Source organism: Betta splendens, chromosome 21 (assembly GCF_900634795.4).
Source record: "Betta splendens chromosome 21, fBetSpl5.4, whole genome shotgun sequence".
Lineage (NCBI taxonomy): Eukaryota > Metazoa > Chordata > Actinopteri > Anabantiformes > Osphronemidae > Betta > Betta splendens.
The window spans coordinates 12,962,136-12,978,369 of record NC_040899.1 but is presented as its reverse complement, the minus strand read 5'-3'; the positions used below and the strand labels follow the sequence as shown (position 1 = coordinate 12,978,369).

Sequence of the window (16,234 nt, the reverse complement as noted above, 5' to 3'; positions counted from 1 at the left end):
CTATAAAAATAATCCATTTTAGAAACTGGTATTATTATTATTATTATTATTATTATTATTATTATTATTATTATTATTATTATTATTATGGCAGTTCAATCTACTATTGCAAATATCTGCTTTCCACTAAACATTGAAACAATGGATAATAACATATTTCACATTGTTTTGCTGAATTGTCATTTAATGCAATACTTTGCTAAATATTTTACATTTTATCAGCAAAAATGTGCAACAACATTTAACATTGATGGTGTATGTCCAAAAAGTCCTCAGATGTTTCAGAGGACTTTTGCTGAGGAATAAATGATAATTTCTCTGCATAGAAAATACTCAGGAATCTGATTTGATCTGATCTGTTTATTTATTCTAAAATATCACCTGCCATCGTTTGGGTCAACCCCCATTGAAAATTGGTAAAGCTAACATAAGCTAGAAGATGCCTTCATGAAGTGCACATCCATGGAATGGAGACAACCATCATGAGGTGTTCGCAGTCTTTCTCGCCGCTCTCCTGAAAACAATCACGGGTAGCACGCCATTGCACACACTACTTCCTGGTGGCAGTAAGTCACTATTTTGAGTTAGTAAGTCCTTTATCTAAATGTTCTGACAAAGTGTTCCCTTTAATATTTTCTCCAGTGGCAGAAACAGGCTTCCATACTTTGGCACAACTCAGCTGCTAAACCAAATTCAAAGGTGGCGGCCAACTGGCTCTGACTGCGCCTCCACGCCTGAGGTAAGCTAGTTAACGGGATTAAGAGAAGAGACACTCCAGAGACACCTCCACTGGCGCACGTCACTTTTCCATTTGGAAGTCGGTGGAGGTGTTGGCAAACAAAACATGAAGACATTTTTACCCTTTTAATGTCCTAATGTTAAGATGTATTTAGATCCTTTGCCTGAACAAATGTAAAAATATGACCTAAAGCATAATCTGATGGGTTGGTATAGGTCCTTAATGAAATAAGAAACAAATGTTTTTGTCATAGACATATGTTTCTCAGATTTCATTTGTTTCTGTGAAATACACTAAATAAAGGCACCAGAACTGTTTTATAAGGTAGCTAGTGAGGCTCATGATGGTGTTTTTGCCTCCTTATCGTCCAGTTTTCGTGTATTATATTATTGTACTTTCCTTCATTCATTTTCATATCAGTCTTTTATTCTCAGTCATGGAAAGAAATGCTGCTGTCAAGAATCTGCCAATCACAACCCACACGGACCAGCAGAATCCTCTGTGGTACTGTACAGCGTCTAGTGACATGTGTGATTATGTAATATATAGTATAATGTATTTATTAATATCAATATTTAGCATCTCGTGTGTTTCCAGTTGATGTTTTACTGACTGGGTAAAACTGGCCGATCTCCTCTTCAATGCACAGTAAGAAGACGGAATAATGACTGTTGTCGGTTTGCTGGTGATTAGAGAAGAAACATGGAGCAGGGAGTAAAGCCGGCACCAGTCCGGCAGAACCCAGTCAGACGTAACCCAGTGTGAACGTGGACACAAGCCTGCGCCAGCGGCCGAGCGAGTCCTCTAATGATCACCCGCAGTGTGTTGTGCAGTGGCTCTGCCCCCACGCAGCTCACTTTGTCCAGCTCTCATTCACTTACCTTCCCGTTACTATAGAGACGCAGTGGAGAAGAATGCAGAAGGCAGGCGGGCAGACAGGAGACCTGGGCTGAATCTTAATCACGGAGAGAGAAGGCTCAGCACGCTGCACCGGGAGCCTCTTACATAACTCTGCAACAGAACTCTGCCGTGACCTGCAGCCTATAAACCTTCACAGAAATAAAGGACGCTAACAACAACAACAACAGGGCTATTTGGGATTTCCATCCGTTCCCTCTGACCTCATGGAACCGAATGAGCAATTCTGAGCAGCATATAGAAGCTGAATGCGTGTGGGCAGTTTATAAGAATGATGTGTTTGATTTTACAGAATAGATTCATTCATGTATATGAATTAACATATGCTAGTTATCAGTGATCAGTGAGGGAACAGTAATGGGCCGTTGTTCCAGAGTTTCAAGGCTGAAGATTCACATTAGTTTATTTAGGACCATTTAATCAAACTCCTTTTCATTATTAGTCTGACATTTGTCTCCTCTTTTCTGTTTTCTCTCACTTTCTTCATACTCTCATTCTCTTCCTGACCAGCAAACGAGCCCTTCATGCTACATATGCTTGTACATAGGTAGTGTACGTACACAGGCAGAGAGAAACAGAGAGAGAGAGAGAGAGAGTCAGACATTTGTGAGACTGCAGCAGATTCTAACCAATCACATGAAGGAACCCTCCAGCCCACGTGTCTTATTCATAAAAACAGGGGGACAGTCTTACCAATCCAGCTCCATTCTGTCATAGGGTAATTCATGAATTTGATCCTGTTTTAAACCATAGATGCTTCTGCTAATTCACCAGTTTGAACTGTGTCATAAACCATCCATTATCTCTGAAGATCTTTTAAAAAGTGTGCAATGTGTTTTTATACTGTATATACTACACCAAAGCCCTCTCTGCATTGTGGGGTTGTGGTGGTGAAGTGTCTTAGCGTTCAGTCGTCTGTGTTTCTGTTTCATCGCGTGGCCCCATTTGAAACACCCAAGACACCGAGACGGTCCCAAAAATATCCCTTATGTGTGTCAGCAGCCTTCATTGTCCTCTGTACAAGACGCTGCTGCAGCTCTGTGGAGGCAATGCGGCTGTTCTACTCATCTGCAGGTTAAAGAGGCGTTTGCTATATGCAGCACCTTTTGTGTTATCTAAACAGCTGAATTGGAAAAGCTACCGCTGCAATAATGACCCCTGTGATGAATAAGTTGGTTTCATGGCAACAAAACAAAAAAAACTCCTGAGCTTCAGTCTCATGGCAACCTGGTAACATCCCCAGCAGATCCCGGTAAGCGTGTTCGTCATGGACTTATTCCTATTGCATAACTGTGTCTCAAGAGCTCCCTTCAAGTCAAGGATTAGTGGGTGTGGAGTAAGCAGTGGATAAGAGGCTGTCTATGTTAAGTGCCGCTTTAGCAGGGTTTGTACAAACACGGCCCACAAGAGCACGGTGCATTGGGCTCTATGTGGGAATGCATTGAGGTCGATGTGGGAAATGAGCAACACAACGCAAGACAGGCCAGAGATCCTACATAAGCTTGGGTTTATTTCATTATGATCACCATAAACAATAACTGTATTGACCTTTTATTGACATGTAGTAAGAGAGACTGCAACCTTGGTGTGACATCACAGACAAACACGCACATCTAAAACATCCCCTTTCAAGGCCGACGCCAAAAAAAAAAAAAAAAAAAAAAACTGTACAAAAGCTATGCAGGAATTCACAGATGAAAGCGAGGACGGCAAAGACTCCAGCGCCTGAAAGGAAACACCGGCCCGTGGCCGATCGCGTCGTGCCGCCGTGCGAAAACATCAAGGGTTTGTTCACAGCTGTGCAAAATAGCAGCGTTACAGTCCACTTTTCCGAGCAACGGGCTTCACAACACAACAGCGCAGCGATCGCTTAGGAGCGACGCGGCCCCAAATGTTTGGTTTCCAGCGTTGGAGTCGCATCACGTTTAGCTTATGCAATGACATGTGCAAATGGTAATATTCAGTCACCTATTAATAAGAGTTGTACATTCAGTATTTACATTATGAGTGCGTGAGGTGCAGCAAGCCGAGGCCCCACAGCTCGCCGGTACAAAACAGGGCAAAAACACCATCGGACCACTGAGCTCTACGTGTCTTTGTCATGACTGAACTACATCATACGCAGCCACCTTCGAAACAGACAGAGGAGCTTGAAATAGGGGGGAATTTGAACATACTGTGGAATACAGTATGTACATGTAAACCATAGCGCTTCAGGCCAAGAATACTTTATTGGCACGTGTGAGATTTCAAAACAAATCTCTGCATTATGTCGAAAAGCACATCGCCACAGCGGCCGATGTGTAACTGAGAACCACACACAGCGGAGGCCCCAGGTCGATGGGCCAGTTTAGTGCATTTGATCACATTCCAAGGGGAAAATACACACTTCACATATCTTACATCTCTCCCCGTACCCCCCACTGGCTTGGGTGCGGTATGGAAACAAATTATTCCGAAGCAAAATGAGTGAGCAGAAAGTAGAGGTATGGTTTCTGCAGAAGAGGCCTTTTAACGTCTACGCTGTAAAGATGGACTCTATCCTTTTCACAAATACCTACAGATACACCGAGTAATGTTTTTTTGTTCCCTTAAACAAATGCTTCTGATACCTGTTGCATGTTTAGCAGCCTAAAGCCTAAAAAGAAGCACAATAAACCGTATACCTCTACTGACAAACGCTTAGGCTAATGCTGAAAGTGCACTGGGCTGACTCTGGTCTTCTTAAGGTGACTCAAATAGCAGGGAGCGGCAGAGGAATAGCTGCACAGGTCAGCACCTCGGACAGCTCCGCCTCTCGCCTTCTCACAAACACTGTTCTATTCTGGTCTCTTTCTGGAACCTCGCCTCACTGCGACACCCTCTCGCCCCAAACCACCCCCCCCCCCCCCCACACACACACACACACACCCAGAAAGTAGGCTAATCGTGAACGAAACGGCAATTTGCGCGTCACCGAGAATGTGATTTGGAGATTTGTACCACGGAGTCAATCCCTGCGTCACTCGAGGGACAAAGACAAAAGAAGGACAAGATCATTGGCATGCATTTATGAAATCCCCTACACTGTAGCCTAAACACCATAGTAAAGTTGTGTAACATGAGAGAGACATTCAGCCTACATTTCAGAAGCCTTCAATGTCGGCTCTTACATTCAAAACCACTGTTGTGTGATTTTGCGTAACATTCATCTTTTTTTTCTTTAAAAAAAAAAAGACACCAGTTTCTCGTTCGTGTCCAGATCAGCGGTCCAGGTTCGCCTCGACGGTCTCCCGTTGGTTTTTCAGGTCCTGGAAGACCTCGGTGAAAAAGTGCGGGTCCGCATTCAGCTGCAGCATTTTGGCACTCATCCTGTTGATGATCCGGAGCGACGTCTCCCAGAAAACGTCCTTGTTCGACTCGATCATGAACGGCTTGAGCGGATAGGAGATCTCGTTGCCCATGTAGGAGTAGGCGAGGTAGAGGCAAGTCTGAAAGGTGCCCTGCAGCTCGGCCGCGGTGCCGATGCTGTCCGCGACCGCGTCCTCGCACAGCAGGTACACGAACACCACGTTCGCCGGCGTGATGAAGCCCTGGTCCTGCCAGCCCTGCAGCAAAAGAGTCCGGTCGATGTTTCGGAACCAGAGGATCACCTCAGCGCTGTTCAGCTCTTTCAGTTTATAACACCTGCGGCACATAAACTCCCCCAAACAGCGCAGCAGCTCCCCGGTGGACGCCTGGATGACGATCCGCCGCGGGGACACCAGAGACAGGCTGCTGGGCTGCTTCTGGACCGACGCAAGCCTCCCGTTCGGGGCGACGGCGTCGTTGTTGTGCGTGGGCACCGTGGGCACCGGGACCGGAATGGGCGCTTTGGGCTTCTTCTCGTCGTTCTGGTGCGTCTTCCTCGCGTTTTCGCTGTTGAGCTGAGCCACCTGGCTGGACGGCAGCTCGCGGGCGGGCAGCGGGTTCGGGGTGACTTTCTTGGCACTCTTCTTGGCCGAATTGGCCACCAGCTTCTTCCAGGACAGAGAGACGAACATCGAATGCCGCTTGAGGCTCTTGTCGGCTTTGACCCCGTCTCCTGCGGCGTCGGCGTCCATAATAGACGCCTTCTTTGTCGCAGGAGATATGGAGAGGACGGTGCCCATGGCTGCACAGGAGAGAGCCGCGGTGGCGTGGATGCTGCTGCAACTTTAGCGCAGATTCTTCCGCAGGGTGAGAGGCGGCGAGGAGCGGTCACGACAGCGACTGGAACTCCATTTACGCGCGGGGCTGCAGTGGGAGATCGCTCGTCGGCGGCACCGAGAAGAGGCTTCGCGCGGCGGAGTTGGATCCCGGCGGATGCTCTGTCAGCGCCTCGGCACGGAGACGCTGCGACACAAACCCACGGCTGCAGCCCGAGCGAAGATTAGTCGCTTTGCGTAATTCTGGGGCTCGGACGAACCAGCGAGCGCGGCCGCCGACCGACAGCGCCGTCAGCCAATGAGGGAGCCGATCGATGATCGAATCAGGGGGAGTGTCGCTCTTAGGCCTCGGATGCCATTAATAGCCACGTACAGGTACTGTACTAAAACGAGCTGGGTTTCTAAAGCAGTCTAGGCTTTAGGAACACGGGTGTTACGTATGAATCAGACCAAACACCAGCAGCCAAAACCTTCACCCATCAATAATTGTGAATGAAGAGACGCAGCGTCCACAATGATCTGTGCCTCATCCTCATCATTTTTCAGAGCAAATTATCTCTATGGAAATGTTAATGACATACTCCTTAGTCTGTTTGACTGTATGAAAACTGAGCATACGCCCCATAAAACAAGGTAGATATAGGAGTCAACCACAGTTAATCTGTTCGTCTTACATGATTCACAAATTATAAATCATCAAGAATCTAATCACATTCTGTTTTGCTTAGTCACTCTGAGTTGGCATAGAGCTTTGTGACTGAAAGCACATGTTGCACACTTAAACACAGCCCATACGCACAAACAACAAATCACAAATTTAACATAGGGTCACAAAACATCACTCAAAGCAACAATCGAAGTGTAAAAAATATATCTTCATATCTTTTTTTCACTCAACTTGCAAACTGAAAGTAATAACTACTACATGAATTAGGTCCTTTTCCCTGATTCCATGACCATTCTAATCCCCCACACCTATAGAGGGAGCACATAATGTGTTTCGGTCGGTGGCTGATCCAATTACCCACAGTAGAACTGGCACCACTTTGATGCGTTACATGACCGACGGCCGTCTGATCTTTTAAATCAGTTTGAAGTGGAAACAGATACAAATAGCATTCGAGTCTTACGCTGTGGAGTTTTCAGAAAGGGCTTTCACTCTCAGCTGAGTTGGAAAGATTAGGTGTTACGTTCTACACTTAGAGTTTAACTGTATATACTGTAACTGTGCATGTATTCTTGTCTTCTACACCATATACAGGATAAAAACACGTTGCAGGTTAGTAATTTCCTGAAACCATGTCCTGATTTCACCCAAACCCTTTGGCCAACACTCAATCTGGTGGATATTACAATATACAGTTATTTTATAACCAGTGGTTTGGACACTTGGTTAAAGGCAGGAGCGGGTTCATCAGAGCCGTTTTTGCTGAGTCATAACTGCCAGGCTTAGAAGGCAACTGAAAGGACCATATTGATCAGAGTCCTCAGGCTGGAAAAGCAAACTAATTGAAAGCTAATTAATTCTGTGCATCTGAAAGAAACAGCTGAGTTAAATGTTCTCTCCTGTGGGTTTGTGGCTATGACACATGTTCATTAGGGCAGCTATGTTGACCATAAGTTGATTAAATCCAATACATACCAATACAATTGATACATATAAAAATTCGCTATTTGCTATCCAACAATTGAACGTCAATACAACTAATGATGAAATTTTAAAAAGTGCCTGGTTGACTGCTGCAGTTAAAAGTGAAAATTATTCTGTTGATCCAGTCGTTTATAGAAGAAGGCATCTGGAGACCATCATTCCTGGACATAACAGCAAGTTATCATGGGGCTGATTTATAAGAAGGTAGAAACTTTACAAAAAAACAACAAAAATGGGAAATGTCACCAGCGCTGGGTTTGGACAGTGAAGCTCAAGGTTTCTCTTTAGGAACTCAATAGACACTATTATTCAAGATTTAAAATTCAAAAAACCTTCTTAATCCCAGAGGGAAATTATTTTGCACACTTTGATCGCTGTCGCAGATGGAGGTCCACACAAGATGGAAGGGAGTTTAAAAATAAGAATGCTAACACATCTACACACACTCACACCTAATTACTAGCTAAAGTTTTATTATATATGTAATGGCATGGATGAAGATCAACCCTTACAGACAGAGGAGGAGTTGTAACAGGCTGATGGCACCGGCAGGAAGGATCTTCGGTGGCGTCTGTGGAGCACCTAATACTGATTAGCCTTTGGCTGAAGGTGCTCTTCTGTCTTCAAAGCAGCTCTGCAGAGCAACACTGTTCTCATCTGTCCACCTTTTAACAGTTTTAATGGTGGCAGGTAGCTTTTCAACCTTGTATTGTGGCAGCAGATGAATCAAATTGTGATCCGACTTTCCCAAAGGGGGGAGAGCAGTGGAAGAGTCAGCATCCTTAACATCAGGTCCAGTGGCTTCACACCCTCTGTTGGGAGACTCACAAACTGTGTGAATGTAGGAAGTGACTTGTGGAGGCTGGTGTGACCCTCCAACCAGCAGACAGGTCAGCTGCAATATGTTCAAAAAGAATAAGCTCAGGTTTGGATTCTGTGCAGTGTCTGTGTCTGCAAGAAAAATGAGGTACCTACTGGACAGAACACAGTCCCAAACACTGGGGTCACCAGTGTCCTGGCACGGTTGGATCATATACTGTTTACAAGATGTCTCCAACTCACTGGAAAATAAACTTTACCCATAGAGGGAGCAGAAAACACGACGCGCAAACATAACCTTACACTAATCAGTGAGAACAAGAAATCTTCCAGGTGGTTTTCATAGACACATGGGGACAGAACTTTTTGAGTTCTGCCATTTGTTGATCAGTGCCACTGAGTTTAACTGTGATCTATCAGGGTGCAAACTAACATTATTTATCACTTATCAGGTTTTGCAGGCTTTACATTTTGTTCCTTCTGATATACTGCACGACACAGACACATGCAAATAATAAAAAAAAACTAAACAAAAACATCTGCCTTTGTTTGAACTTTCTGATTACACAATCAGGTGTTTTCATTAAAAGCAGGACATCACTAGATTGTGTCTCCAGTTCCCATAGTTAGTTTGCCACCTAGTGGGAAGTTAGTGCAACTGTGAACACCCATAAATATTAGACTCTAGAATATATTTTAGACTGAATAAAAGCCAACATAACATTTATTAGCAAATTAAAATTTATTATCAATATCTGACACACAAACTACATTTTATCCTCTGACATGGCTTTTAAAAAATTACCTCTTATAGAATAAATTAAAAAAAAAGAATAAAACTGTATGAACTGTGTGAACTGTATGATGCAGCTGAATATTGCTGCAAACATTTGTAATATTTGCTGTTGCATTAAATCCTGTAAAATCAGCAGCTTCAGCGTTTTTACTGATGTGGAGGTATGAAAACACGATTCAGACCAAGCTGACCAGCGGAGGGCAGTCGCAGCCGTCTGCAGATCAGCCAAGACTGCGAGGAAATAACTGTCATGAATAACTTTCGAGTGACGCTTCCTGTCATCGGGCGTCTTCGGCACCTCGTCCTAGCACTTAATTAATTCTGGTGAAACCACGGCTCAGCATATCAGGAAGAGAGGAGGAGTGAAAGGTTTCTGAGAGCTCTGACTAATATTAGCTTTACTGACAGAACTCTGACATCAACTGAGCGTGTGCCAGCAGGACAGAAGGAGGCTAAGTGTTCTTATCCTGCTTTAATTGTTTTATGTGTGAAATGCACTCGTCATGACATTTTTAAGATTCTGTGCGTCCTGGATTCAAAAGAAGTAGCTTCATGTTCTAAAGGTATGTTAAAAATGATGAGTAATCGATTTCAATTTGCCTTTTTAATGAAGTATTCAGTGAAGCACTATGTGAGTGTGTTGTGTGTGTTTGTGTGAGTGTCGTGCGTTAGTCAGAGGCTCAGATGTCGTTCCTTATCGAAGATGTGTCTGTCAAAGCCAGTGGGAGGGATTAGCACATCCGATATGGACAGGTGGGCACAGAATAGGATCTACAGTGAGTGAGAGGCAGGTGGGGTCACACACACACACACACACACACACACACACACACACACACACACACACACACACACACACACACACACACACTTGCCAGATACTCATATATTTTCCCGTTCATGATTCATGAGGGAGCAGAATTGTTCACATATGTGTCATAGCACTGTACCACTGGTGTCAAGCTGCTTTATTGAGTTTCTCTTTTATAACTGCATTACTGCATCTACCATCCCTATGTTACATATAAAATCCTACATCTTCTGGACACTTTCTGATATTCTTTTCTTTCTTTCCAATCCGATCAATTTTATCTATTAAAATCAACACTACATATTCCAGCTTTGAAGCAGTTGCTGGCAAAGTCTGTTGCACCATCCAAACGTAACCAGCAACAACACAAAAGACAAAAGCTCCACCTGCTGCTTCCTATTCAATTATTTCACAAAAGGCAAAAACGGTCTTAATGAAACAAGGCTTTAGAAATGCACCAGCTCAATCAAACACAACCAGGTGATCAAAGGATACAACCCCCCCCCCCACACACACACACACAGGTGCAGGTCTTCCCCTCTATATATAACACCAGCCTGCTGTCTAATCCTATATAGTTATGGCTCAAAAAATCACAAACCCTGTACTGAGGACCAGCACTGTTAATATTTGACATATTTAAAAGGATTCAGAATAATGTCTGCGTGTCCTGACATTACGAGTCCGTAATGTTTTACTCCTCACGTCCACCAGGCTGTGCCATTATCTGGCTCTCCTGCTGTGACATATGAGAGCAATCAGTGCAGCCTGAGTGTGTGTGTAGATACTGTACACTAATGTGTGCATGGCTGCGTACCCGAGGGTCTGAATGTACACAATGACATACGCAGCGCGTCACGCTCGCATCCACACTCTTCGGCTTTTATCACATCGCAGTGCAGATGCTGCGGCGCCGCACGCGGGACCGGATCCAATCTGTTCCTCGGTCGGAGAGGGCGCCGAGCTGTTCACAGCGGGGATGGTTGAGCGCGAAGGCTTTGATGCTCGATGGGAGCTACTGAAAGGGAGTAGGCGGAGGACGGGGGGAAAGTGTAGCAGGACACACAAAGTGAAGAGATGCTGACCTTCTTGGAGTAAACTCAGATTGCTCCTCTTGGAAGGACCACAACATATGGGTAACAGATGTTGTGTGTTTTCTTGTCTCTGCTTAGACGTACCCACAGGGCCGAGGCGCTGTGACCTGTCCTGCTTTCTTTTTGAGCCTATTTACCTCCACCTCATTCTACACCAGAGGTTCATTAAGAGATTGCATGTTTGCAAAGTTGCAGGTGGTGCGTCCACATCACAAACCAGCTTGCAACTGCCTGCTCCTACATTGTACGCTTAATATTGCAACCAAATCCGAAGGCCTTAGGAGCTGCAATGCAAATAGACCCTTTTGAGTCCCCCCCCACAAGCCTCTGGCTGTTGTATTCGAGCCAAAGATCAGCGAGAGCTCCACAGGCTGCTGGCCAGCTGGCTCAGACGCTTCTATCAACTGGTGGCTATCTAACCTCTCCTCTCTATCTCATCCTCCTCTTTGTCTTTCCCACGTGTGGACAAACAGGAAAACACCCTCATAGAAGCAATAAGGCTGCTTTATCGTGAATGGTCACCGTTGCATTCGATGGTCTCCGATGAGTGAATTCATAAGGACCGCTTAAATGAACACATGCTACAGTTCGCGTTCGGACATTTCATTTGTTTGTGTAAGAATGAAAAAGTGGTAAAATCTAATCTTCGGGGGAGAAAATAACATAAAGCAACACAGGAGACAGCCTCTCGAGGGTCCATGACTCCAGCGTCCGTGACTTATCGACCTGCAATAACTTATGCTTTACACATTTTCTAGGAAATGAAGTACAAAAGTTGTCGCCCAGCCATCTAGGTCACCTCATGTGTCTGGGTTATTAACAGGCATTTAGTCCTTCATTCAGGGAGACTGGGCTGCTTGTTCAGCCCCGTTCTCCAGCGTGGGTTTAGCCTGTTCCCATTTAAAGCGAAAGCAGGAGCAGCCAGAGGTCTCAGAATTATCAATAACCAAAGGGCATCGACACTAGGAGAAACACTAGAATTCTGCCAGTGTGGGCTGGTTCCGAGGTGAGATACTCACGCCGGGACACATGGAACTGATAAGTGTGTACATGCAACTACTTATGTTGGATAGTCACAGTTGCCTCAGCCAACAACAGAGGGCAGCATTGCTTCTTTGTGTCAAAAGTTGGAATGCAAAGGCCTGCATTCTCCCACAGAACTGCCATGGTCCTCACCCAGGGGCAAGGAGTCATCCAAGGAAAACAAACCAAAGCGACCGAAAGGCTCTATTACTGGAACACGGGTTTGTTACACCCACCCCGATCCACCATCTTCTCAACAGGTGCTGAAAATATGGGGAGAACCATCTTCATTAATTGGAATAAGAAAACAAACACACAACAGTTTACATTGTAGTTTATTTTAAAAAGTTTAAATGTGTTTCAAATGATCAACAGCAGTAGTTTTAATGATCCGAATTTTAGGGCTTATGAGCTTATTAACAAATGCGTAAAACCATTTCGTCTGAAAACTAGCTGCTAACTACAAAGCTAGCGTAGCGTAGCCTAGCTTAGCAGCCAGCTCTCACGGCTGCTGCTAATGTGGATCTTGTTATTGCAAGGGTGCCCAGAGGAGCGCTTTCAGCCCCAGAGTGGGCCTCCTCTGCCGGGCCGCTATCGTCCCACATCGGGCCTTGATGTGGTTTGGGAGGACATGACGGGGCCGAGCGGGGCCCAAAGTGATCAGTCGCGCAGGAACATCTGAAACCCATTTCCCCACAATTAAAGAGAGAGAGAAACTATCAGGACCAAACATCGCCCCGTTTCCACGACACTGAGTCAAACATTTTGCACGTGTGTGTGTGTGTGTGTGTGTGTGTGTGTGTGTGTGTGTGTGTGTGTGTGTGTGTGTGTGTGTGTGTGAGTGGGTAAATGTCCTCACCACAATCTCTCACAGACACACACACACACAGTCTCTCTCGAACCGAACAGTGACAGAGCGTTTCCAAATGTGTTTACTTATAAAGAAAACCACTTGTCAAAAAAAAAAAAAAGAAAAACGAGTGAAATATTACCACTGATACAATTAGATAAATAAATGCGGGAGGGGAACAGATGCTGGGTTGGAGCTAGCAGATGACGTCTGGCTGGTTTCCCCGCACACCTGTGCTGCTAGCGTCGCGGCTAGGAGGAGGCGATGCCCTGCCCTGTCTGGGATTCCTCTGCACCATGTGTGCGTGTGTGTGCGCAGACAGCACACACATGCCCGCTGGACATCAAACGCAATAAAGTGGAATGGAGCTTGATTGCTATCGCGAAATGCAATCAAACCAATTCAACCCACGCAATCTCTCACATCTACACACACGCAGTCGCACACATCTTCTCCTGCTGCGAACCCAGACTGAAAGGCCACACTCTTCCACTCCTTTTGGGTGCCTCCTCCCTGGTTCAGATCATTGGTCATGATGGGCTTGCCATGTCGTTGGCGCGGGGCGCAGCACAGTCACAGAGTTCTGCTCTTTACTGTGGTATCAGTGGTCGGCCACGTTACAAACATCCTCGGAGAGAACCTGTCAGTGAAGTTTCTATCCAGCCGAGCCAAGAGCTGCAGCTTCCCATGACCCTCCGGCTTTCATGGGTGAGGCTGACCTAGGTTGAACTCACAGATGACCTTTTGGACCAGCGCGAGATCAGTTCGTCTGCTGAGTGAATGAGGCATGAACATGATAATATCAGGTCATGAAGAAAAGGCTCTTTGGATTCTAAGGTTATGTTTCCTTGCCCTCTATGATCATCTTGGCTCAGTGGCTCCTTATAATGACCTGGGTTCCCTGTGAGTGTGTATGTGTGTGGATCAGGGGGACGGACGCAGAAAGGGAGAGACGGAAACCGTCAAGTTGCATGTGTGAGTCAAAGAAGCAGATCAGGTTTGGAATAACTTGCACTTGATTAGTGAAATAGGGATATTTCACATGTCAGATGGTGAATTTTGGTTGAGGACTTTGGATGTGCTTGGCTCAGTAGACAGTTTAAGGGCTTTGAGCGTCTGTGTGGACATCAGACCCGGTCAAACCTTCAGCTCTCTGATCATACTCGAATTGGCAAGTAGCAGTGACCTAGCCGTGCGCTGATGAGAGCATGTGTGCCCGGGCACGCATGCTCCCAGGGAAGTGATGGTTTGTTGGCTCTCGCGCCGCGGTTGACAGCTTTAGACAGAACAATCTGTAACAGCACACAGCAGCAAACAAACCAATGAAATGCGATGAGGTTACGAGGACACAGAGGAATAAAGAGTGAGAGGAGACGCCGGCATGAAGACAGAGGGAGACAGAGACTAATGCAGCTGGACATGGAAAAGCAGACGTTGAGGTAGGACCCTGAGAAATCGGGACTGAGCCCAGTCAGAGCCAGACTGTTATTCGATGCCTCACTGAAACACGTGCAGTCTAAGTCTCCAGAAGTGAACAGTAGACATACTGGATGACTCATTTTTCTCCAGAAACCTCATCTCTGGGAGGGGCCTTCTCTAACCTTTGACCTTTTGTAACTTGGCAACAACCGTCCATAGCCTATCATCACCTATTCACTTTCTTAGGAGACAGGAGAAGCGCTGATGAGCTTGACATCAATTGGATGAGGGGAAATCAAACCCAACAAACCTGCTGTGGGTTGGGATTATATTTTTTCTGGAGCATGTGTATGAATTGAAAGTTGAACTGACTGATTATTAACAGAAGACAGCAGCTGCTTTATAGTTTTACCAACAAATAAAAAAACAATCTTATGACGATTAACACCATTTTTTTGTATTATAAGTTCTTATAACTTATAATACTTATATATAAGTTTGTTTTAAATTTTTAAAAAGTTTTCTTATTTCAAAATTAGATTTTTTATTTTTTATTTTTTTATTTAGATTAGATAGATACTTCAAAATCTAGAACACTAGATTCTCAATATACAAGTGTTCAGGTCATACTATAATATTGTTTTAGACAATCAATATAATGTAAATTATATATAAATAATTTTCTGCAGGTTTCACCTTTGGTGTTACCCTCGACTGGGTTATCCACACTGGCACACTGGGCCCCTTTGGCAGAGTCATATGAAACAGATTTACCTGGCCAGAGCTGTGAGAGAGGGAGAGAGAAAGAGAGAGAGAGAGAGAGAGAGCGAGAGAGAGGGAGGGTGAGACAAGATCCTCTGAGGGCAGCAGCTCTGGTTTCATCCGACTACTGATGCTGACTGGCAGCGATGTCAAACGCTGCTGATTTTCAAGTTCATCTTCGGGGCATGTCAAAGTAAAGCTTATTATACAGGGTTTGTTGAGGGCCTGGAATGTGCAAACGCACTAATTCGCATCCACAAACAGGCATATGGAGGCACACACACACACACACACACACACACACACACACACACACACACACACACACACACACACACACACACACACACACACACACACACACAACTTGTGACATGTAGGGATGATGCGTGCACTTTGTGACTGTCAGCATATGATCATCTTAGAGGGTTATTATCCCCACGTATTGAAGCATGGATTAACTACAATTACGGGTAAGACATCTCAATCTGGAGATTATCTCTGTGATGTACAGTGAAAAAGTCAGGACAAAGGTCTCATATATTTTTTGATCATAACACATGATGAATCACATGAAGGTTTGGATGGAATGTGGTGCATATGTGAGAGGTGCTACAGGACCATTGCTGGTGTCTTGGCAGCAAAATATTTTCTGTCATATGCAAGTGACAAACAGAAGAATGAGCTTGAGGCTCATCTTTTTTTATAGCCATTATTTAATTGTTACTCTTCCCTATTTATTCATTAAAACATAAATAAGAAATTGACAATTCTGAATTGTCTCAGTGAATTGGAGTCAGAATGATTATCTGCCTGTGTGTGTTATTACATGCACCTGTGCCGTACATTGTAAAAATATTTGACACATTCAGATATTTGTGAAGCACAGCTGTTTATGACAATATTAATATTTTTGTTTTGTACACTAAAAAAAGGACATACAGTAAGAGGTGAGCACAGAGATTGTTCAGGACAGTACATCCACGGGTAGTAAACCTGTACGGTATTGAATAAATCACCAGCCTTAGGTGTGATTAGTTGAACATGCAGCATCATGCCGATAAGGGCTTTGAACCTCTCGCCGCTAGTGGATGCTGACGTCATTGAGATGAAGTGAACGATGTAGGGAGAAAGGAGGAGATGGGGAAACGTTTACTGGAGGCAAACAATCATTGTCAATCACTTT

General features: G+C 44.8%; 1 protein-coding gene across 1 annotated transcript; it reads right to left on the bottom strand.

Annotated features, from left to right (window-relative positions):
* Positions 1-3,141: 3,141 nt before the first annotated feature.
* On the bottom strand, positions 3,142-6,070 carry cdk5r2b (cyclin-dependent kinase 5, regulatory subunit 2b (p39)). The gene has a single exon (XM_029137411.3). The coding sequence runs from the start codon at positions 5,785-5,787 to the stop codon at positions 4,900-4,902; it is 888 nt and encodes a 295-aa protein (XP_028993244.1). The 5' UTR covers positions 5,788-6,070; the 3' UTR covers positions 3,142-4,899.
* Between the last annotated feature and the right edge of the window lie 10,164 nt (positions 6,071-16,234).

Excerpts from the sequence above, each read along its gene's own strand:
- cdk5r2b (XM_029137411.3), bottom strand. The coding sequence starts at position 5,787 with ATGGGCACCGTCCTCTCCATATCTCCTGCGACAAAGAAGGCGTCTATT.